Raw genomic sequence first — 25,831 nt, 5'->3', positions numbered from 1 at the left:
CATGGAAATCTCTGCTGCATTTCAGCTTTGGATCTCCTGAGGTTTTGTCACAGAGGCACACAAGAAACAATCCAGGCAGATGACAATCTCCAAGGGGAATTTATTTTTCCTCTTCCAACCAAAATCATTTAACGGGTGATAAATCAAGAACAAAATGTGTTCTTAATCAAAATTATGCTCCAACAAACATTTAGTAAACCACGAATACCAAGGGTAACCCAATTACTACACAGCTGACTCAGGAGATTCCCCAAACCCTGCAATAATGATTCCAAATGTGCAATCACTCACCTATAAGATGAGGGCTCTCAGTCTTAAGGAGTTTCCTTAGGTGGTATCCCAACCTATGGGAAGAGCCCCCAGCAGACCTGCTGCTTCAAGGAGGACCAACCCAAAATGGGGTGTCTGGCAGGGCTCCATTTATACCTGAAGTCAAATCTAATCTGTGGTTATACGTGGTCAGTGGTCTAGAAACTACTCTCAACTAAGGCATTTCATTGGCTAAAGGCCCTGAAGGGGCCCAAGGGGCAGGTACATGACCATATACACCATGCACGGTCCACCAGTTTGGAATTTTCTGGTGTTGCTGATGGGCCGGGCAGTGGACCAGCCACAGGCTGCCCTGCGTACTCAGACAATGTTCATAAATTCTTCCACTGCGGCCTGTCCCTGTCCCATCTCCTCTGTACTGCCTTTTTGCACTGGAGCTCCTCCAAGCTCCCTGTTCAGCCACACCAGTCTACTGATACATCTGCTTGTAGACATACAGTGAACACAAAACAGCTGCCTACGATCATGCTACTTCATAGCAGGAATACTACAGCGTTCTTCCTGCTCTTGGAGGGCCAGGAATTTATCATCTCCTATATTCTGAAGACTGTCATGTCACTGAGTGCAAGCAATAACTCCTGCTTTCCCCAGATCCAGCAGGCATATAAGATACAGATACTCATGGTAAATATGTTTTTAAAACTCCTTCTAATAAAAATGATCACAGAATCAATATATCCCATTAAAAATTTATTTTCGTCAAACTTTTCAAACAATCTCATGGCATTAGCAGATCTGCTTCTTTCACTGTCTTTAATCTCTTCAATCTCTTAAAAAAAATTAGCACATAGAGTAATGAGGGCCACATTTTTGACCACAGCCACAAGAATATGTAGGCATCTCTATTTAGTTTCACACATAGTCTTAAATAGTACATTGTAGTTGTAGTTCAACTGGCTGAAAAGGTTAATAAGAGATGTAATTTGACACTGTGTGATGATAAAAATAGTAAATGTGTCATAGAGAGTGGGATTAATTTATGGATATTTGGAAAGCACGGCTCCAAAAGCCATGAGTTGTCATTTCTTTTTTTTCCTCTCTTTCCTTGTTTATTAAAGTAATACATAACCTACCCAACATATGGAAGAAAGAACAGGTAAGATCAAAGCAGTAGCTTACTCTGGGCTGCACTGATGCAGTAAGGGAGAACAGCAAATCATGGAAGAATTCTTTGCCTACCTGCTGCATTCAGCCCCGCCTGCCCCTACCCTGGAAGGGTTTCTCCATGCGCATGTTTCAACACAGGGAAGAAAAGTTTCACTCGATTTTCATCAGGTGGGTGGGACCAGGAACTGGCATTGCCCTGTTTTGCAGAGAGCAGTACCAGCCTACCCGAGAACAGTCGCTAACTACACACGAATCTCTGTGGCTGAGAAGTGTGTGATCGTGTGCATTTCTGAGCTCTGAATCCCTAAGACCCTTGACATCCTCAGTGCTACACCTATGCTTAAATCCCATGGAAGCCCTGTGCCTAATCAAGTGCAGATCTACAGATATTGGGGCAGTAAAGCGGCTGTAGCTCCTCCACAGTAAGATGCAGTACAGCAGGAGCACATCTGCAGAGCCATGACCTTCTCATACAATGCAGTTTCAGTATACATCGTCCCTCTCCACCCAGATACGAGCTGCACTTGTCTTTGCTTAAGTGTTTTACAAAGCAGGCATATCTTTTTAAAAGTAGCCAGATGCCAATTATTAATTTGGTCTTACTGTTTCATATACAGTTCAATCCTTAAGAGTACAACTAATAAAAGTAATGTATTTTTGGAAGCAGATTTCAGTCATGAATCCCCTGCTCTTTTTTCCCCCTTGTTAGATGTTTCACATCTTTGCTGTCTTATTAGCCTCTCAGTGGTGAATTGACTAGCAAGAGATGCTAATTTTCCCAACTTCATACAATAGAAGTCTTTATATCCATTGTCCCACAGCATTCCATGAACACGTGGGGCACTTTATCATGTGGAGGGTGGAAGAAGCAACAATGATAATCAGTCAGTCAGTAGAAGATTAAGTAAAACACTGCAGAAAAATGTGAATAGAGTTGGCGGATGCTTAGCATGTGAACTGAGTAATTTATTTCCCACTGTAAGCCAGTTTCTAGGTCTTGAAAATGCTTTAAAGCCTGTCTGAGAAAATCTAAAAGGTCAGCAGATCCAAAAAGAAATCTCAGTTCAACAGCTCAAGAACCCCAGAACTTTCTGCAAATTCACATGTGCAAGAGAAAGAGCTTGCTCAGGACCTGGAGCAACAGGGATACATGTTCTGCAAAACCAAGGAGAATCACAAGCCTTTCCTTGTGAAACACACATTTTTCTATTCCTGCTTTCTCAGATATGAACATTTCCCAGTGTAGGCACATACCAGTGAACCCATTAAAGTTTTAACAAGGAATGTATATAACTGCACTGCACTGTTTTCGTGGTAGTGACCATGCATGCCATTCCACTAAAAGACTCTCATGAAAGAGAAAATAAGAGAATAATAATGATGATGATAATAATAATAATAACAACAACAACATAAGTCTACATCAAAAGTATCCAAGTATAGAGTTTGGAAGCAGAGGAGGGAAGGTTATGGAATAAAGATTGGTATCCATGCTTATCCTCCCTAGTTGTTCTAATTTCATAGAACTCATTAACTTCTGAGGATTCAGGCTGTAGTTCCTCCCAACACACAAGGATCTGATTTGTAACTTTTAGAGGTCATGCTGCATGTTCTCTCATCAGTCCCTATATTCATCCCCTTTTGGTCATTGCAGACAGGTAATTTTCTCTGTACCTGAACAAGAGTATTAGCCAGTTCCTATTCCAATAGAGCTGAGCTTTACTAGAAAAGCTGGAAATGAGAGTGGGCTGCAAAAAACAGAAAGTAGAGGAGAGATTTAGAAAAGGCTGAAGAAGTTTCTCAGAAGCACAGCCCTGTATTGGTCCATCCAGAAGACTAATTGAGGGAAAGAGCTGGAGAAAGCCTTGCAGGAACACAACACAATCCTACACTGACGAAGATTATTTCATTATTTTGCTAATAAGGTTAGCAAAAACCTGAAAATAAATGTTTTCTAGAGAAGAGACAGACTGGGGCATGCAAACACAGCTCTGGAAGAAGAGAGGTTGTTTAGGTTTGACGTAGAATGTGCCATTCAGTATTGCACACCCAAAACGTGGGCAGATGCGGATTCCACTGATCCCCTGAACAACTGCTTCTGTGGGGCTGGAAGGACTCTCTGCAGAAGATAATCAGTCCAGTGTGGGGGAGGCAGGAGAGAGCTTTGTGTCTGCCATAGATCCAAGAAGGAAGAAAGACCTTATATTTGCTTTGTAGTTACCTTGCCACAGACTATGTGAAACTGTGACTCAGCTTCAGAGATGCCACCCGCACTACTGACCGGCACGAGAAGCTGAGAAGTTCAGAAGCGCCTGCAAGGAAGCTGAAGCAGGATGATACAGATTCAAGCCTGGATAGGTTTGCTCTAGGAACTTATCCTGCTAGGCTTTGGCAGAAAGAAAAACATAGACTTGGAGGGCAAAGAAGAGCGTAACAATATTTTTAATTCACTATGTCAAACATGCTTTGTATATAGCATACACAGTTTCTTCAACTTACACTGAGTCAGGCCCGTCAGTCAACCAGCCTAGACTGGTATTTGACTCGTTTTAAGCTGCCTTTATATTTACTTCCAAATCACCGTAGAAAATGCTGAACTAGCTTAGTTCAGGGATTTCTCTTACCTAACTTCAGTTATCTGCAAGGCAGATGTCCACATCAGGCCCAGCCACCATAAACGTGCTTAGCGGTTGAGAAGCAGACACAAATGATTCCAATGTTCTATTTTCAGATACTTACTTTAGTACAAACCAAATCTTTCCTCAAAAGTGGCTATTTCTATCCTGTTTGTAGCAGGGGTTAGAGAGCGAGGTAGCTCAGAGATACACATAGCTACTTGGTCAGCTGCATCCCACCTTCATTTCTTTCACTGTGCTGCAGAAACCCAAAAGGACTTCATGCGAGGTGAATTATTTCTTTACGAGTACAACTAGATGTAGAAGTGGCTATATGTAGAGGTGTGTGAATACAACATTAGTCCTGTACAACAAACTACATCTTCAAAGTGCTATATAAACACTAATTACACAGCAATAAGACAATCCTATTAGTAAAATAATGCACAGAATACTGACCTATTTATTCTCTTGCTATTATGTAAAATTAATAAGCTGTGTTTTTTGATGGCTGATTCATCCTACTTCCAAATACCTGTGGATTAAAATTTAATCTACTGAAGTAGCTACACAAAATCACTAATAGGCAGAAAATGGCAAGGCAAGTATTTAAAATACACAGCCACATACTGTAAACGCTCAGAAGGATATGTGAACGTAAGGTCCCATCCCAAATCAGATTCCAGAGTAGAATAATAATTTTGTTTAAAGGTGCAGGGAGGCTGCTGTTTCAAGCTTGTTTGGTTTTATTTTTTAATTACCACCTTGTAAATAAACTACAAAATTTTCCTGGTAGCTACTTCATTGTCCCTTTTCCTTCTCTCATCCAGCGTTTCTGAGAACAATGTGCAAGTCCACTGTGAGGAGTTATTTACTGTAGAAGGGGAAAACACTTACTACATAAGAGGAGCACGTACAAGCAGTATAAAGATGGCAGGAAGTAAAGCACAAAGTCAGACACTTAATGAACACAAGACACTATTAGCAGCTGTGAGTGAATTAAAGCATTCCTTAACATTATCTGTGTGAGTAAATTCCATGGTTGACACATTGAAAATAATGAAGGGAAAGTGAGATAGTTGTCTTTAACTTCTTTTTCATAGTCTAAACCACATCTTAGCAGTGTGTGTCTCAGTGTGAGGATGGCACAAACCACTTCACCATCCTTAATGATTTGTAAGTTAAAGGATACTAGTAGAACCACAGATTGTTTTCTATCTAGAAGTTGCATACATCCTGTATGTAATACTTATTTCTTCATGACGGACGCCAGGCTAACAGGAATGCAGTTTAACTGGTTTAGGATTTATGAAGGAAAGGAAAAAAACCTGAAACCTGTTTGCTTTCCTATGAATCAAAACCTACTTGATCAAATGCTTAAACTTACCAAAGCATTGTGAAAGAACCTGAGGCTGGCTTCAGTAGGAACTGAGTAGCTGGGACAGTCCAGAAGCAATATATTCACAGTAATTCCCTGATTATAAATGCTTGTCAGTTCATTGCATTTGCAGCTGAGATTCCTCCAGCCTATTTCCCAGAATGGGCATCCCTTATGCAGGTAGACGTAACCACAGATTTTCCCAAACTCACAGTCTTTTGAAAGAAAGATATTGTTCTCAAACGCTACACTAATTTCTGATGTTGCTTCAGCACTTGGTGAATCAGAAACAGTTACTATTTGGAACTTGCCATCAGTATAAGGGCTGGTTTTCGGAGGATTTAAGCATATTGGTGGGCAGCATTTCTCAATGTGATATCAGGAAATTGTGCATTAGAAATGGGGTTTGAGTTCTGTAAGGGGCATGCACATCCTGCAAACACCTGAGTGCCCTGTGGGAGTTTATCATTGCAGCTGACAGGTGAGCTCATAATCTACAGCTCAAGGTTACAGAACATGTACTGGTGCTTACCCTAAGTACCAAAAAATGAGACAATATATCATGACCTGCTTATCCCAATTATTGAGACCCTTGGGGTCCTCCAGGATGTAAATCACAGCAAACTTCACTCCAGAAAACACACTCCCTAAAGATAATACATAAGAACATTCAAACACCTCTTTATGAACAACTGGAATTTCACAGTGAAATCAATATTCTTTCAGTACAAACACATCGCTGTGATGATCCCATTTTTCCCTTTACTTCATATGGGCACAGCAGCGCAGTGTCTCGAGGTGCAGAAGCATGGCTCAGACCACGGGAAGGCTTCTAGAGGCTGCACCAGCTTTTCTTATCTAAAAGAAAAATCATTATAATGGCTTTCCATGTATCGAAAGAGAAACCAAGTCCATCTACTGTACATTCCGCAAAGTATATAGAACAGGGCAGTGTATCTGGCTTATAAGTTTAGTGTTTATTTTTAAACTGATCTGTTAGTAGTTAATTAATTTCAGCACAAGGCTAACCAAAGAGGAAAAAGGGACACTTTTGCCTTGGTCTGACCCATTCTGTGCCCTCACCTCCACTAGCTCTGATGCAGAGGAGGCAGAGGGAAACCACGGCTGGGGGAACGGGCAGCAGCTCGGTTATTCTGGCTGAACACCAGAGGCACAGGATTCTCGGAGGCTGCGGTCAGAGTTTTGAGATGAAGCACAGTCAGTACAAGGATTACAGGTCTGCCAGTGATTCAGTGGTTGAAGAGCTCCCTCTCAGCCTTGGAACTTCAGTCATTACTGTAAGTAGCGACAGATGCCAGCAGAATGAGACTGCTTTCTTAAGCAAACTGAAACTAACTACAAATATACACGTTACTTATGATTCCCTTAATTATGCCCATAGTTAAATTCAAATACCTCTTTACCATCCTGCAGTCATCAGATGAGGCCTAATTATGTATATACATTTTAACACTGACAAATCCTTTTTACCTACAACTGAATAAACTCAGAGTGCTTTGAAATCTATAGGCTCACTCCTTTTGCAACAGTAGTTTAACACTATTTCAAAGCATTACAGAACATTTGTATGCAAGCATATTTTAATTTGTTTCCCTGTTTCTCCTTCCTGAATTTATCCATCACAAGATGAAGCCACCACTGTCCTTTGTCTAATTATCCTTTGACTTTTATTGGATTTTTAGCCAGGAATTCACTCAATAAAACAAACAGTCCCCAAAAAGCAAACAAACTGCAGCTGAGGAAAAAAAAGGGACTCCCTGTCAGCACTGATAGTTCATCAAAACACTGGATACACACTCCTGACCAGCAAGAGATAAGACTGGAGGCCAACGCATTGTGATTAAAGATTAGTACATCAGGCCCTGACTGATGACAAAGTGAGAAGAGCCCCATGCTACCAGCAGTACTAACGGCACCGTGCTGTGCTGCGCTGTACCCTGGCATCACTTACACAGCACGTCCTGCCAGTGTTGCTCAGTTTGTGTTCCTCTGCAACCAGGAGAACTGTTCCTCTTTTATGCCACGGAGCAACAGGGGGACAGAGCAGAAAATCAGCAAGTATTGCTGCTGTGCCATCCATCTACCAGTTTCCCTGGGCAATTCTATCTTAAACAACCTGTGCCACTTACTCAGCCCTCATCTACAAGAATGATATACTCCAGTTTGCACCTCCCAGACTTTCCTCTGCTGCAGACAAACCATGCAACCCATTTTTCCTGGTGGCTCATCTCGGCCAAAAGCAGTAAATTGACATCTCACAACATTTTCCAACTTGGTAACTTTGCTCTGCTCTGTGACATCCCTCCCAACCTACCTACCCAGCCTCAAGCACCAAGTGAGTTCAGGATCCTCCTCTCTGCTAAGATGAGATTTTGCATTTTTCCCTTTGCTGCACCCTCACACATCTAAGAGGAATTTCTCAATGTCAATGAAAGGAGAACGAGACCTTTGCACGTTATACTGTACTGCTAGATAACTGCAGTGCCACCGAGTCAAACAAATTAAGTGTTGGCATCCCTAGGAACATGGAAATGATGTTATCGGAAGAGGTCAGAGACCTCATTCTGGTCTCAGTAACAATAACCTACTTCATCCAGGATGGTCTCTGGCTGACACCAGCCTTTTGGCTACATGGTGCCTCTGTGAAAGGACCCTCGAACTCCCACATAAGAATTCCCTGCTTTAAAGGACACCCTGGGACCATGGAGAGCCAAAGTAGCCAGGTCAATGCCTTTCCTCTCACATCTCTGAGCAAAGAAGACATTTCCATGGGAAGAGGCCATACCCAGAGCACCACCGCAGTCTTACATGGCAGCCAGAAATCACAACTTAGAGCAGTGCTGAGACCACTTGAAGCTACTCCAGGGACTGATTCAGTAACCAGCCATCCCTGGGACTTGTGGACCAAAGAGGTGGCTTCATCTCCTCTTTCCAGCAGGCATCTCAAGCTCAGTTTAACTAGATAAAGTAAGTGATTTCAAGAGTTATTTTTCCCGTAATTTGATGATGCAAAAAGGGGCAGCACGCAATCAAAAGCCTGGCTCTGCTTGTTAAAATAAAAACTGTCACACTGCCTCCCAAGAAACCTCAACAATATGGTGGTATTTCCACACTAATTCATAATGTGCACAGTCCAACCATGACACTAAAGTTCTATTATCACTGAGTAAATACACTATACAAATGACACTAAAGGGTTTCCTTATCATTCATCTTATGCAAACCAGTTTTATGCCTATTTAATTTCACTGGCTAAAGTGGAATGACTCCTGAGTTTGCACCAGTGTGAGATCAGAATCCTGAACGCAATCTCCAGGAGCATGTTAAATCAATTCATCCATAAACAAAACAGTCTATGTTTTATACAATTAACTTTGGGCGTTCTATTTTTTATATATAACTAATTATGGGATTAAGAGAGTCTGTGTTTTTTATTAAGAAAGAGCAGCTTTGTACATCTAAAAGAAACACAGTGGACTTTTGGGGGCAGCTTCCTTCAGATCAGGAAAGTAACTAGAAGAAAGCAGCAGATCCTGATGCTTATCAGAAAATCCTTGCTCAGCTCTGCTCTGGCTTAGGGAGATCTGTTTGTGCAGATCTGCCTGTGCATAAACAGAGCCACATGGGTAGAGAAGAGGGTTACTCTCATTTTCTGGTTTTGAACTTTCTGTCCCTCTTATGGTTTAACCCCAGCTGCCAACTAAGCCCCACACAGCCACTCACTCACTCCGCCCTCAGTGGGATGGGGGAGACACTTAGAAGGGTAAAAGTGAGAAAACTCATGGGTTGAGATAAAGACAGTTTAATAAGTAAAGCAAAAGCCACACACGCAAGCAAAGTAAAACAAGGGATTCGTTCACTATGTCCCATGGGCAGGCAGGTGTTCAGCCACCTCCAGGACAGCAGGGCTCCATCATGCATAATGGTTACTTGGGAAGACAAACGTCATCACTCTGAATGTCCACCCCATCACAGCGAGGGAAAGTGAGTGAGCAGCTGTGTGGAGCTTAGTTGCCAGCTCAGGTTAAACCCTGGCAGTCCTTTGTGGTGCCCAACATGACGTGTGGCGTGTGTTTCCAGACATCCAGTGGTTGCTTCCACCATTGTAAGCACATGGCACTTGCTGTGGCAGGTCTGTGGGAGTGTGATACAATCAATCTGCCAAGCCTCCCCAAATATATATTTCAGTCATCATCCTCCATACCAGAGAGGCTTTAACTATTTGGCTTGTTTGCTTGAAGCATATGTCTTACATTCATGGATAACCTCTGTAGTAGTGTCCATGGCCAAGTCCACCCATCAATCGCAAGCCCATCTAGATGTTGCATCCCTTCCTTGATGCCCCAAGATGTCACAGGCCCACAGAGATACAAATAATTCAGCCTTACATTGCCAGTCCAGATCCACCTGAGCCACTTCAGTCTTAGCAGCCTGATCCACTTGTTGGTTGTTTTATTGTTCTTCGATGGCCTGACTTTCAGGTATGTGGGCATCTATGTGACCTACTTTTACAACCAAGTTCTCTATCCAAGCAGCAGTATCTTGCCATAATTCAGCAGCCCAGATGGGTCTACATCTGCACTGCCAGTTGCTCTGCTTCCATTGCTTTAGACACCCCAACAGACCATTGGTCATCATCTATGAGCCAGTATAAGGATGAAGCGCTGGCCATTTTTCCTGTTCAGCAATACCTAAAGCCAACTGGATGGCTTTCACTCAATTCACCTTGTCCTTTAGCAGTTTCTGCAACTTGTCGTATGGGATTCCACACAGCAAAAGAAGTTTTTGAGAAAGGGAAGAGAAAATAATAGTGATAATAATGATAAAAGAAGATACAAAATAAGTGGTTCACAATGCAATTGCTCACCACCTTCTGACCGATGCCCAGCCCGTCCCTGAGCAGCAATCACTGCACCACAGCCAACTGCCCACAGTTTATATACTGAGCATGACGTCACATGGTATGGAATATCCCTTTGGGCAGCTTGGGTCAGCTGTCCTGGCTGTGTCCCCTCCCCGCTGGCAGAGCATGGGAAGCTGAAAATCCCTTGACGTAGTGTAAGTACTTCTTAGTAACAACCAAGACATCAGTGTGTTACCAACATTATTCTCATACTAAATCCAAAACACAGCACTATACGAGCTGCTAGGAAGAAAATTAACTCCCTCCTAGTCAAAACCAGGACAAATCCTTTGGCCATATTTGCTGACCACCCTCGTGCACACTCCAACATGAGACATGAGATTAGCAGAGTTACATCCACTTCTGGAGGTGCTTCCAATAACACACTCAGGTGTTGAATTCTTACATTGACACTGGCAACCAACAACAGAACCCGAGGGAATGTCAGGAAGATGTGCCAGGGGAGGTTTAGGTTGGACATTAGGAAAAGTTCTTCACCCAGAGGGTGCTGGACCACTGGAACAGGCTCCCCAGGAAGGTATCACAGCCCCAAGCCTGACAGTGTTCAAGAAGAGACTGGACACCACCCTCAGACACATGGGGTGAACTGTGGGGTTGTCCTGTGCAGGGACAGGAGTTGGATTCAGTGATCCTTGTGGGTCCCTTCCAACTCAGGACATTCTATGATTACTTTCACCTATTACTCTGGAATCCTTAAAACATTTCAGCTCTTCCAGAAGCATCATGCTATACGTCACAAAAGGCAGTCTGAATCTTTCTACATAGAACTGTTATACAAGTAATTTTCACATCCAGCATGATGTATGTCTATGTATTTTTCAAAATACTAATTCATCTTTTCTAATCTCTAAAGCTTATACAGGATGGTTAATAGCTGACTACAGATTTTAACAATTTAATACATTTTTCTAATGGTTGGTCACTTATGGGCAGGGATGAATTACAGCATTTAGAAACAGATATTTTAATTTCTATAGATATTAATTATATATATATACTTCTATATATATTAAACATATGCACATACTTGGAATTTAAATCATCAATAATTTTCATCATCTAAAAATGATAACTGGTTTTGTATTTCTGTGACAATACCAACTTTACATTAGGCTGCCACAAGCATAAGAACATAAAGGGGAAAGAGTTTGGACTTCATGCAACTGTTATTTAAGAGAAGATTTTAGTCCTTTTTGTTGTATAGACAGACCTTCCTGTGTACAATGAATCAATATACTTCTGTCTACTTGTTGAATCCGATGGACTTGAAGCAGCATTATTAGTTTACCCTGTAACATGACAAGATGCAATTAGTTACATAAAATTGCTATTAAAAAGCAGTCCAACATAAACATATGCTTTTGCCATGGAAACTTAAAAATGCAATCCTGCTACTAGTCTCTTAAAGAATCCATATTTTAAAAGATTTAAACAGTATATGAATCAGTATATACAGAATCCCACATGGCATTGTAGCACATCCTGCCCAAACACAGTAAAAATAATTAAAACAGCTACTTTCCTTTAAATTATTACGAATCAGAAAAAAAGTACTGCTATGGCAGTTCTTTATAGTTTATATGTGTATTTGACAGTGAAATTTAGACTTTATTGCAAAAACCTACTAAAATTCAAGAAAATCAGTGTTAAGAGGAAGCAAGAAAAAATGACTGCACATGGTATGTAATCATCAATAAAATCCAGTGCTGCACAGAAGAATTGCATGGCTGGATAATAAAACTGGAAAAGTTGATGACAAAGTGTTATTTGTGCTTCCTTTGTACAAGATAAGGATAATCACTTTTCTTGTTCCGAATCATACGCTGATAAACCCAGTTCTCCACCCACTCAGATTTCTCCCTCTGCAGGGCAGTCTCAACAGATTTAGGCTAGACTGTGAAACTAATTGGACATATGGAGTCCAGAATGCAACCCCAAGAATGAACCACCTACACCTAATCATTTAGGCACAAGTCTGAATCCCATTCCCTTCCAAAACACACCCAAATCAGGACCTGTAGGCATCTACCTCCAGAGCCTGGACCCTTTCCCTGAAGGTTCACTTTTAAAATAGGTCTAGAGGAGGAATATTCTCTCATTTGATAACTGATGGGGTAAAGCACTCAGTAAAGAGGGGCAGCCTGGCTCAGCACTTTCCTTAGCCTAACGGGGATTCAATCCCACATCTCCCACTTCTTAAGAGTGCAAAAGGCATCCAGCTATGAGGGGCACAAGGATGCAGAGAGAGCACAACAAGGAATATAAACTGTTGCTTCTTCCTCCTTTAGAAGCCATGATTTCAAAGCTAAGTGGCTTTTTAGAAATGTCCCAAACCTATTTATTTACCAGGTATGCTGGAATCATGGATGACCTGTCCTTAGAGGAGCCAACTGCTCCCCACCTAGAGCTTGGATTGGGGCAGGGAAGATGGGCATCTCCAGATGAGGTATTTCTTGTCATCACAAAAGCACAACTGAGAAACATCACACATCTGAAAATAAAGGAATATGTTAGCGTCCTAGCTGGTTCAACCTTCAGAGCAGTTGCATACACTTGCATGAAAACTTGGTCACCCCAGGGACAGGACACCCCATCCTAAGCCACACAAGGAGAAGTAACAAAAATGCTGGAGGATAGATGATGCCATATCCTTCACCTGAGAAGATATTTATACTAAGAAGCATGAGAAAAAGCATTGTAAGGGGTCTGGTGAACATCCATCTTTCTAGACCCTCACCTCAAACTTTTACATCCAACAAACACCTTCTGTTACTTCTGTGTAGTTGTGCACAGTTCAGTCAGATTGAATGAAAAGAAGATATGTGTGAAATGTTTTCAGTATTTTGAAGGGGCAACCCAGCAGGTTCCTTAAAAAAACAAAACCAAAACCAAACAACGCTGCAACCTCGTAATTTTGAAGCCTGAAATATCTATAACCAGAAGGTAAATAACAACCTTTTGCGAACCGGCTTTAGGAAATACTGCCCTAACCCCGGCTGGATGTGACCCGGGACCTGCGAACGAGTAGCGCTGCACCCCAGCGCTCACCGCTCCCGGGGAGCCGAGATCCCCCGGCCGGTCAGGGCGCGGCCACTCGGGGCAGGGGGGAGGCCCGGCCAGGGCGCAGCGCTCTCCCGCCCGCCCCACCACCGGGCGCAGCGCTCGGCCGGGACAAACCGCCCGTCCTGCCGCGGCCTCCGTCTAGGGCGGTGCGGCGGGGCAGGCCGGGTCCCCAGCACCCCGGGGATGGCCGCCCCGGCGCAGGCGAGGCGGCGGGGCGGGCCCGGCAGCGGGGCGGGCAGGAGGAGGCGGCCGGGGCGGTGCGCACGGGCTCGCCCGCACCTGCTCCCTCCGCCGCCGCCTCCTCCGCGCCCACCTGCCCGCGCTCGGCAGCAGCAGCCACCGCAGCAACATGTTGCCGAGGGGAGCCTCGTCCATGCCGCCCCCTCCCAACCCCGCTGCCTACTTCCCACCGCCCCGGGTCACTCTGCCCTCCGGCCTGGAGATCCTGCGCACCTACTCGGGAGCCGTCATCTTCCTGGAGATCGTGAGTGCGGGGGGACGGGACGGGTGGCCACCGGCCTTCCCGCGCTTTCCTCTCAGCTCAGCGCCCGCTGCGCTGTGCCGGCTCCTTCCCGCGGAGGCGGCGGGGCCGGGGCCGGACGTGCCTCTGCCCGGGGCCGGCCGAGCGCCAGCCCCGCGTCGGCCGCGCTCCTCACCTGCCATTTTGTGAGTGGGAAAGGTGCGGGCGGCCGGGGCTGCGGCGGGGGGAGCCCCCGGGCTGCCCCGCTCCGGCCCCGGGTCTGGGACGCAGGGCTGTGCCGGGCGGGGCGGCGGGACCCGGACCAGCGCCCTCGGCCTGTCCCGGCAGCTTCGCTCACCTCGGGCCGGTCTCATGGGGTTGTTGAAGCTGTGGAGGCCTGTGGGCCACACAGAGCCCCTGACCCGAGCACCCACCACAGACAGTCACACTGTTCTGTGCCTGTGTCTGTGTTACAGGTCCTGCGTGGGCTCCTACAGGTGTGTTCAATTTCATGTGTCTGAGAGACCTTGTTGGTGCTCGCAGGGCTGGGGACCTTTGAGCTGAGTATGAGGCTCTGCAGACCCATGGCACTAATTAGTAGGAGAAAAAAAACAAACAACTTGGTAGAACTCATCTGATTTTATTATTTTTCTTTTCTTGAGGTCAGAGCTGGATACAGCTTGGGGCCCAGCCTGTGAGATAATCACAAAACTGCACCTGAGCAAAGAGCTCAGAGCACAAGTCCAGGTGCTAAATCAGGCCCTGAGTCAGTAGGGACAAAGGATTAATTAGGTTGGCCAACCTATTATACATCTGATAGCTGAGCTGGAGGGGACGAGGTGTGGTATGAGAGAAGTGGCACAACAGCAGGCACTGAGATGAGCAGTCAGCACTGGATTTCTAAATTAATTTTTAAAGAATCCTACAGGGTTGCACATTCATAATACTGAAAACATTCCACGTGTGTCAGCTTTTTATTTAACAGACACTTTTTTCTATCCTTTCTGCTTCTTTACTGCCCATCAATGTCTGGTCTCTAAGCAACACACTTGCAGTTGCAGTAGTGTGAAACTAGAGAAAGTTTGATTCTTCGTTGCAGTTAGGAACCCTAGAGAACAACTTGAACTACATAAACCCTTGAGAGTTCTGAACTGAGATTAGCAGTGCATCTTTACATATATGCTGCTGCAACATAACACAAGAGAGGGACCAACTAATTTTATAACAGGCATCTTTTGAAAAGTATCTCTCATAGAACCTTGATTCAAAAGAATGTTCTCTGAATCTAAGAGCGTGTCCTCTGACTTTGTAGTTGTAAATCTGTAGGATTTAAACGGGGAAGTAGTAATTGTCTTGGAAATGGATTGTAGGTGTCCCTAAACAGCAAGCTGGATTATGAAGTTAAATCTTTCTGTAAAAAATGAACATCCTTCAGATGGCAATTTCAGTTTTCTCTACTTATGCTTTTTATGAAGAGGCAAGATTTGCAGGGAGGGATAGTACCCTTCCTTAGGCCAAGAGCTGATTAAACCAGGCAAACCTCAGAGTACATAAATTCTCCATCAGCCCATCATACCACAGCATCCCCCCCACTCATTCACTGTGATCAGTGCTGAAGAGAAAGTTGGCGGTGATGAATTTTGCACCAGGTTATGGTAATTCTGGAAAGCTGTATGTTTTTCCAGTCATTATAACATAATTTACAACTTGCCTTATTCTGTATACTAGTTTTCTATTTCACTTTATTGCTTAATGTGTTCTCTTCCAGCTTTTTATTACAAAGGTATTGAAAAAGAGGATGCAGTTTCATCACTTTTCAGTATCTCATCTGATTAGGACTACAAAACTAAACCCTATGGCATTTAATCAAAATCAGATGTACATTCTTGTGATGTTAACTTTAGTATATAAAGAGAGATTTGTGTGTGTGAACCATGTTTTCACATTTCTTATATTTCCCTCAAAATGACAGAGTAAGATTTTCAGCAGCAGTACACAAGTCGCCTGCATTTGTAAATCCCATTTTCAAGACTATTTTAAGAGCTTTTAAGAATTTCAGAGTGGCTTCATCTTACCACCACTTAGTGTCTATCAATTCTGAGAATGGCACTTGGGTCCTTTGAGTACTTTCAAAGTGCTTCCTCTTGGTTCCTTAAAGTTATCTGAGGACACGTTGATGTGTGATACTAGTTCTTAGGCAGGAAGGACTGAATGAAATTATCTCTCAGCTCATTGTTTGTATTGCTTTCCTTGCAGCTGTTTGGAACGATAGTCTGGATTTTGGTCGCTTCTACCCGAGTTCCACTGCCACTGCTGCAGGGATGGGTGATGTTTGTAGCAGTCACTGCGTGGTTCCTGTCCATTGTGTTCCTCTGTGTGTTCCTCTTCGGTTATGCAAATAGAATTGCTGTCAACTGGAACCAAACGGTAAGAACTTTTTCTTTATGTAAGGATTCCCTTTGTTTTATTAACTGAAAATAATTTAATTGGAAGTACTGATTTGAAGTCTTCATGTCTAGACTTCTGTTTTAGTGGCAAGTTTTTCAAAATGGAAGAATTCAAAACTAGAAAACAAAAGAGTAGGGCTACAATGATGATGGAGGAAATACAGGACCTATTTTGTGATGGAGACTGAAAGAGTGCGGCTGAGTATAATTGTCCCCTATGAGCACATAAAATGCAGCAACAGCAGGGAGAGGACCAGTTTAACAAGGCATGACAAGAAGTTGGTTTAAATGGCCAGAAATAATTGTGGACTGGAGATCAGAAAATATTTTCTGACTAGTAGAGAAGTGGTAGTAACACTCTGTGAATAAAGGGGGTGAGAAAGATACCTCTAATATTGTAAAGGAAGTGATAAGTTTGTGAACACGTGTGATGTGGTTGTCTGAGGTATCACAGACTGGACTAAAGTGCCCAGGAAGTCTTCTTCAGTTCTGAGTCTGCATAGCCTGCGGTCTGATATAGCTTAACATCTTCTTAGGAGATTTAACATTTATATTTCTTAGAGGAAGCCTGGTGAAACTACAGGTATCGTTATACTCTGCTCAGCTTTTCTTCATTGTGAAGACAAGACTTGATTCTTGCTGTAATGGGGTGTTACGGCTTGTGCCAGTAGTTCTCACAGACTGTACCTTCCTACTAAAAGAGGGAAGCTCTTGGCTCCAGTTTTTAGCAACTGCATGGAACCCTCAGGTTATTGACTGCTGATTTATGTACAGCTTTGTTGTCATTAACTGTTTTTAACTTTGGGGTTTTAGTGCTCAAGTACTTGAGCACGAGATGGTATCACTCTCTCTTATGTTACTGAAAGTGAATAAGAGGTGGCAAAACTGTGATCAGAATGGGAATTTCCAAAAAGTCTTCCAGAAGGACAAGAACTTCTAAAATACTTCTAAAATGGCTGTTTGTAACTGCTGATCACCCTCTCCTTCCTCCTTTGTGACTTAATTTTCCTATTGACGCCTTCCTTGATCATAGCTGGGATTTCATGCTTCAATATCGACATCTGTGGTTATTTATCTGCCCAAGTTATTTACAGGCAGCCCCTTGAAACAAAAGGTCTTTAAAGGAAATCATAGAGCTCCATGAATTCAGGGCTCTAACTGATCACTTCAAAACCCATCAGTGGTAATGGACTGTATTCTATTAAAACAAACTTTAGCACTTCAATAGTGAATATATACACATACAGTGTCAGCTTTCCGACACGATATAGGCAGTAATTTGGCTAATAATGAGTTACAATTACAGAGACCTTTACAGGCACTTATGCTGCGACATCCTCGCAAATTATGATGCAACAAAGCCCTTGAGCACGTACATAACTTAAGTAAATTAATAGTGTCCTGGGTTTCATTGAAACTGTCAGTTTACAATCATGCATCTATTTAAGAGTTGCTGGATGAGGGCATAGCCTTTTTTAGATTGAGAAAGCTATACAAATGTTCATCTTATAGCAATTGTGTGTGTCTTATGCATTGACTACTTGATGCTGGCAGTGATTTGTTGTACTGTTAATTTTGTCCCCTTACATATGATAAATTACTGAAAAACTTCCTATGTCAGGAAGTTGCTACATGACTTGTATAAAGCTGCATCCGTGGAACTCTGTAACTTAATCTAAAAAGCTGTCATAACTAAGTCAACATCTTAAATAAATGCAGAGTGAATTGTTCTACCTCTACTGTGGTAGCTGAAATCCAGCCCCTTCCAGCTGTCAGCAAAAATAACCCTAGGTAGATCATTTGGCCACTTTTTTCAGGTACCTAAATGTTTTGTAACTTGTTGGCGCTGAGCTGCTTAGCAGCACTTCACAAGGATTTTTTTACCTTCTGTTGCAAATAATTACTAGAAACACTAAAACTATTTTTATTACTATAAAATCAGAAGGTGTGCCTGTTTGTTTTAGCTTGGTTTGTATTTAGATAAATAGGTAGTTTTTGCTATTTCACAAATTAAATTTACAGTAGAACTCAGAAACTACAGGTCACTGGTTTGGGTCAAAAATGGGAAGAGTCATGGCTTAGCTATATCGGAGTACTACAGCTTCATGTAGAGATTCATAGACAAATGTGGTTTCAGACTCCAGGAATTTAAAGGCAAGTTTGAAAAACAGCATGGGATTCTGACAGCCCTGCATTTAGTAACGCCTTATGTCATAAGTAGCTCCATTGGTACTAATAAAGATACTTAAAAAAATAAGATGCTACACAGTGAAAAGATGGGGGGAGGTATGGACCTTATGGAGGTACCTCGCTGTAAATCACTATATTAAACCAGAGGGTATGACAAATACTGTCCTTTACAGCCTGACTCACAACACGCTCGTTTACAAAATTAGAGGTGACCTAACATACCATGCAGATCTGATAGTGTTTTACATGCACTTTGTGTGAGGTTTCACTGATTATACAAGTGTGGAGGCAAGGGAGAGTTAGATACCATGCTAACAGTTACTAGAAAGCAGAAAACCCTCCCTCATAAGATCCTGGCTTTTCTGGTCACAGAAACCATAACCATACGAATGTGAAACCTTACTGATGCTGTGTAGCTTCACTATAATTGCTGCCAGGAGGAGGAAATTAAAGGGTTTGGCAGAAGAATTAAGGAAATGAGAGAGTTTGTCTTCTGACAATACCTCTCCTGTACGCAGTCAGCAGTGTCTTCCTCGTGGAGCTGTTTGTGCTCCTCGTGAGCAGTGGTGCCAAAAGTGTACAGCTGCTACGGCTGACATAGTTGCACACTGCATATTTAGCTGCTACAAATACTGCATGTCCATGGGATTTACGCAGACTTTTCAAGTTTTTGGAATCCTGTGCTATGAAACGGGTATGCCAGGCCCTGATATGGGCTCAGGTATTTGTCACGCTGAATGCACACCTGCGCGCAGTCTGACACGGTGCGCACAGGCAGTAGCACAGAAGATGTCTGTGTGTCTGCCAGCTGCAGCGAGCTGTCTTATGCTTGAGTAGGTCCCTACTGTGCTGTTTTTTGTTTGGTTTTTTTTTTTGTTCTATGAGGTAGAGAGGTTACAGCTGAACTGAGGGAATGTGTCTTATACCCAAACCTTGAGATCTGGCAAGCCTGGAATGTAAAGGCTCCCCAGGTGCCACGGAATGTTTAGGTTGGACATTAGGAAAAGGTTCTTTACCCAGAGGGTGCTGGAGCATTGGAACAGGCTCCCCAGGAAGGTGTCACGGCCCCAAGCCTGACAGTGTTCAAGAAGAGACTGGACAACACCCTCAGACACATGGGGTGAACTGTGGGGTTGTCATATGCATGGATAGGAGTTGAACTCGATTTGTGTGGGTCCCTTCCAACTCAGGACATTCTACGATTCCACCCAGCTAGGTCAGGAAGCCACCCTCTGTCCCCTTCTCGGTTTTGTTGATGCCCGTGGGGCTTCCTAGTGATACTCCAAGTGGAAGTAATTGGTTTTTTTAAAAAAGGGAAAAAAAAAAGCCCAACAGCTCAGCAAGGATGGAAAACCAGAAGTTGGGAACTATTGCTGATGTTTTGCAGAAGCGTGGATTTCCAGTAATTAGCAGTCATTAAGAAAAGCAGTACACTTTATAACCTAGCCTCACATGATCAAATGCTTCTTAATTAAGAGAAGATTATTTCCTGACTTACGTGGAATGGGAAACTGTAGTAGCAGCTTATATTGTAACTTAGCAAAACTAAGGTATGATTTAAGTGTCTTTAGGTGCTATCAAATATGGAACAACCAATAAGTTTGAAAAGTAAGTTATTTCAATAAAAAGAAAAATCTTACACCTATGAAGAAACAACCCTCTCAACAGGGAGGTGCAGCACATTCTCCTATCATTTCAGACAGGCAGTAGGTAAGGAATGTTGCACAGTAATTTCTAGTGCACACGAGTGCTGTCTGCTGTTGTGATGGACTCACACCTCGTGTGTCCTGGGGTCTCTCTCTTGGCATACTGCTAGGCCATTGCACTCAAATGAATTAAAAATGCGTAAAGAATTCATTAGTGCTGGAGATTTTATAATGTGGATATCATCAAAAAGCATATGCATACTTGTGAATAATTTTAAAAAGTGTGTCTATGGATTTTGAGGACCTGCACAGGTATAGGCACAAAGGATATGGTGTAGGGACTCATTTAATGAGTGCAGTGGAAATGTCAGCTTTGCAGATGCAACAACAGAAGGAAATGTTGGAAGAATATTCTAGACATTCTGAAGCTGTACCGGAACACGTCTTGGATCTTGCTGCGTGAAACACTGGACTCTGAAATACAACCTGCAAAGAGATTTAGGCACCAGAGCTGCTTTATCATGTGCTCCAGTAATAGAATTCAGAAATGAGAGTTAGATGTTTAAACCTTGTGTTCAGCTCGCATTCACCACAGAGGAGGCAATCGCCCAGAGAAGGCCAAGAGAGAAGCATATTTAAAGTAAATCCTAACTCCTGTCCTCTCAAGTCTTGGGCATTTTATTCCACAGTATCATGAAGTATTTTGAAATTGCCATATTTTGGGTAGAACCAAATCAGAGAGAGTTGAGGAAATGCCTCAGTTCTTGGATTCTGATTATATCACAAGGTAAACTTCAGCTGTGTCAAGGCTGAGGTGTTTCTGGGCATTTACAGAAGCAAAATTTAAGTATGGAGGGGTGACTTCTGGAGCTCAAGTTGTAGCTGAGAAGGGATTTGGGGGACTGCAGGTTTGTATTGTGCTGCTTAAATTGTGATAAAGTTGGCCTGTACGTCCTTAATTTTTTATCTAAGCCATATGAAGGTGAGAGTTCTGTAAACTCTAATAGCTTCAAAGTGATCTAAAAGGTCACCATATGTACATATAGATGAGCACATGCCTCTTAATTTGAAAGGTTGTAGGGTTTGGAGAGATGGAGAGTTGTCCTTTATCACTAGTTATGTTAGTGAGTTACTTATAATTTCAAGCAGTTGTGAAAACATGTCCAGGTTAAGCTCTCTGATGGATTTAACAGCAATTATCTCAAGTTATTGTTGTGCTCGTTTCATGTTTCAGTGTTGGGTTTCATTTGCACTGAGACAAGAAGAATTAGATATGTACTGCAGCTCAGACTGATTCTGTAATTTGCTTTTCAGGATTTTCTTTTCCATGGGGCTACATTTGTCTTCTATTTTGGAGCTTTTGTACTGCAAGCAGCAACTACATCTCTGCATCACTTTCCTCGCGGATTCAATTCCACCACACAAGAGAAGATTCTAGCTGATCATGAATATAACATAAGCATAGCAGCCTCGGTATGTATTTCGTGTATTTGCATCTGGGGAACAGAAGTCTGCTGTAAGCCCTTATAGCCAACCATTCATCTTGGGAACTTAACAGCAAGCTGGAATAGAGAGAGGAGCTGTGAGAGAAAGGATTGTCTTTGATAGTAGCAAATAGTGTCTCACAGTGACATGCAAAGAATATTGGAATAAACTGATGCAATAAGTGCTCAGTTGCTGCTCTTCAGTGTCAGTGCAATGTTTTAAATATACAATCACTACTGCTCATGATTTTTAGACAAGATACTTTGTAAAAGCGATGTTGGGTGTTAGAACAGTAGAAAAAGATAACAGCCTCCATTAAAGCGTCAGGTGTGAATTTCAAGCCTATATTCAAACTTTCAGTTGCTTTTTTTTATAGTCTTGAACATGTCATGGGGAAAGACCTTGGACTAGCTCCTTGTGAATCTCCAGATATGTACATATTACATCAGGCATAAAAGTTATCTATAAGGGCCCTGCTGTCTCTTATGTAAAATGCTTTTATTGATAGGCAAAGCTCGGACTGCTTTTTTCTTCACTGTAGTTGCATCATCACTGAATCACTGTATCTGGTGATGTGGGTGTGTGTAGCTGAGTCAGAACACATACCAGGCTCCAGCTTTCTCCCTGGCTGGGCTACTGAAGGGCAAGTAGAGGTGTGCCAGTAGGCTTAATTTAAAGAACTGAAACTACTGCTGTTATTTTTTTTTGTACCACACAGAGGGTCTTGCATACCTCAAGCAGCTGTATATAATTATTAAGCTTCTAAAACCTTCTGTGGGTATCTGTTGTCCTTAAAACTAAATACACTGTAAATTGTGCACAGTAAACACCTTCAGTTTGTCTTAAGATAAAAACAGGTGAACCTAAGGTGTAAGGTTCACATTCTCTCTGCAACAATAGGATAAAAAGGCAAGGCCTTTTGCTTTGGCAAGCCAAGTCTCTGAAGGGGTGAGGTGGGCACGTCAGTCTCCAAGTCTAGTGTGCCTCACCATTACCCGCTCGCCAGTAACACGATCAAGCACATCTCTTCCCTGTATGGCCAGTGTGGCACAAGGTGTAGAATCATATAGGTTGGAAAAGACCTTTCAGATCACTGAGTCCTCACACTGCCAAATCCACCACTAAGCCGTGTTGCTAAGTGCCACATCTACAAGTCTTTCAAATACTTCCAGCAATGGTGGCTCAACCACTTCCCTAGACAACCCTTTCAGTGAAGAATTTTTTCCTAATATCCAATCTGAACCTCCTCAGGCACAACTTGAGGCCATTTTCTCTTGTCCTATCACTTGCTGCCTGGGAGAAGAGACCAACCCCCTCCATGCTACAACCTCCTTTCAGGTAGTTGCAGACAGCGATAAGGTCTCCCCTCAGCCTCCTTTTCTGCAGGCTGAACAGCCCCAGTTCCCTCAGCTGCTCCTCATCAGACTTGTGCTCCAGGCCCCTCACAAGCTTAGTTTCCCTTCTCTGCACTCTCTCCAGCACCTCAATGTCTTTCCTGTAGTGAGGGGCCCAAAACTGAACACAGGATTTGAGGTGCAGCCTCACCAGTGCCAAGTACAGGGGGACGATCATTGGCCTGGTCCTGCTGGCCACACTATTTCTGTCTCATAGCTGTGTCTGAACTCAGGGAGGTTCTTATACAAAACAAGTATCTCAGATTCTACCCTTAAGTATAGCTCTTCAGTCCTTGTTCACTGTGTTCAGATCCCGCTGACTATATGGTCATTTCAGTAATTTTATCTGAAAACAGGATACTGGGGCCTCCAAGAGACACTTTCCTGTTTCCATACTATTTTTCCTAGGGAGATTTCAGGTCTTCCAGCCCCTCAAATCCCTGTCAAGATAGGGGAGGAGGAGACTTTTTCGTAACTTGCCTCACTATTTTTAATTAAGAGGTGCCGGGAAATGGTGAATCAGATAACTGTAGTCTTTAGTGTCTTTGAACTTTTTCCAAAAGTGTATAATATAGAAAGTCGAGACATACAGAAAAAAAAATTGTGATCCTTTGAAACACTTCATTAAAAGTCATGTGATCTACATGGAGAAAAATGAAAGGTTGCTAACATTTTGTCTTTTAAAATTACTTTTGTGTACTGTGATTAAAAATATATATGTTCATTTTATAGGGGTGATAGTTCTGTGGTGTAGCATCTGTTCAAAACTTTGTCAAATTAAAACTTGTATGGAAAGGAAGGGGTAGGTTATTATGACATGACTGAATTTTTATATTCCAAGAGACAGAATCCACAGTTAGCACTGGACAATGTAAGAAACTTTTTTTCAGCAGTTTAGTTTCTCATTTCTTCCTTCTGCTTTACATTATATATTCAGGTTTCCTGTGGCACGACCTTTAGTTCAAATTGATTCAGTTTTGTTCTTGTGCAATAGCAACTTCCTGGCATTTCTCAGGAGGGTGTTCTGATGGCTGGGTATCTGCTCAAGGAAGCCAGATTGGAAACTGGTTCTGTATTTCTGCAAGTAGGAGAGTTCTGCTGTTGAGAGGGGTGTCCTCTGCCTTGTTTGCTGGTACAGGCATTCACTTGGAAACAAATCTCGTACAGGCATTCACTTGGAAACAAATTGGAGATTAATGTTTGATCAGCCTAGATAAGAGAACTGAAATACATGGTGTACATGCACACATGGTTACTGTGTGCCATAACTTACAGAGACATTCTGCTTCATATTCTATTTCAAAATGTCTTTTGAAGCAAGCAAGTTAAAATCAATAACATGGGGTTATAACAGAGTTTCATAAGAAAACTTCCGGGGATCCCAAACCTATCTTTAGCTCAAGCTTTTTGGCTGGGGGAGGTAACTTCTGAATGATTTGTGTTCTTGTGTTCATTTAGAATAGAAATAATGTAGAATAATAGAATGTGTGATTCACTTTTTTCTTTTTTCTTCTTTTTTTTTCCCCTGCTTCTCTAGATTTTTGCCTTTGCAACAGCCGTTTGTTACGGTTGCAGCACAGCCCTGGCATTAAGGAGATGGAGGCTATAGCAGTTGAAGAAAGGTTAATGCCCGAGTGTTCCACTTCGTATCAAATTAAGTGCTACTTGTCTATTTGCTGTAATCTAATTCCAAAAAGACTTTTTTTTTTTTTTCTTAAAATCTGTTTTAAAGTGCTGAAATGCAAATAAGCCCTAATCAGGTTTTCATTAACAGAAGACAAGTTTCCATCTTCCCTTTCTAGTTTTTACCTTTATCATGTGCTCATTAGAAGCATACTCATTGTATGGTGTTAGAGTTCAGGGATAAGCAGGTGTGTCATTAGCAGATGACAGAATTCTAGTGCTAAATCTGAAGAGGAAGAAAATGGAAACTAAACAAAGATGTTAACTGCACAGGCAGCTAGAGAGCTGCCCCCTTGTTGAGTCCTGGGGTTGGGCCTCAAGGGGTTTGCAGTGAACTCCACGCAGGTGGAGGCTCCACATAGAGTCACAGGGTTTCTGTGTGCTGCTGTTTGCATGATCAGAGTCCAAGCTGACTTGGTGATACCAGCTTAGTATATATGTTATTGACTTTGATGTACAGAGAAAATATTTTAAAAAGCTATCCAGTTAAATCTTTTGATACTCTTTTATAACTGTATGCAGCTGTGGTGATCTGATCCTTGAAGCTCACTGTATTCCTTAGGAGATGGAAACTATTTGGGACTGTCAATCAGTAGTTCATTACTTTTAGAAATTTAGTTTAATCAGATCTATTTATTCTGCAAAACAAAACAGTGCATTTGTGTTGTGTGTGTATATACATGGTATATTTTTGTTCAACAGGAATATTTGCACTGTTTTACTTTGTTGGAGTACAGCTTTGTTTTTGTTACTTCAAGTGCTGCATTTGTTACTTATTATGTGAGTCAATATCATTTGAATGGAATGTTACCAAATGGTGAATAATGTCTGACCTCAATTCTTGCGCTGTGCTATTTGTTGCCTTCTGAACCTGCGGTGTAGTAAAGGTGTTTTTATTTGGATAGATGCCTATGCAACATCTTATTGAAAGCAGTGGAATGCAAAGCGATCCACCCACTATGGAGCTTGCTTTTCGCACAAATGAAGTTTAATCCAGTGTATCTTGAATATCCCAGTTGTATAATGATACGCGGTATTATAGATAGAAAATTAATTTAACAAAACTAAACTATAGCATTACTCTCTGC

General features: G+C 42.4%; 1 protein-coding gene across 1 annotated transcript; it reads left to right on the top strand.

Annotated features, from left to right (window-relative positions):
* Nucleotides 1-13,787: 13,787 nt before the first annotated feature.
* On the top strand, nucleotides 13,788-24,669 carry MAL2 (mal, T cell differentiation protein 2; the record flags this gene model as incomplete). The annotated part of the gene is made up of 4 exons (XM_082044693.1): nucleotides 13,788-13,922; nucleotides 16,155-16,325; nucleotides 21,496-21,654; nucleotides 24,598-24,669. The coding sequence occupies 4 exons, from the start codon at nucleotides 13,788-13,790 to the stop codon at nucleotides 24,667-24,669; spliced, it is 537 nt and encodes a 178-aa protein (XP_081900819.1).
* Nucleotides 24,670-25,831: the final 1,162 nt, after the last annotated feature.

Source organism: Streptopelia decaocto (assembly GCF_964273445.1).
Source record: "Streptopelia decaocto genome assembly, chromosome: 2".
Classification (NCBI taxonomy): Eukaryota; Metazoa; Chordata; class Aves; order Columbiformes; family Columbidae; genus Streptopelia; species Streptopelia decaocto.
Note: the sequence above shows the minus strand (reverse complement) of the source record. Positions and strands in the feature narration are given on the sequence as shown.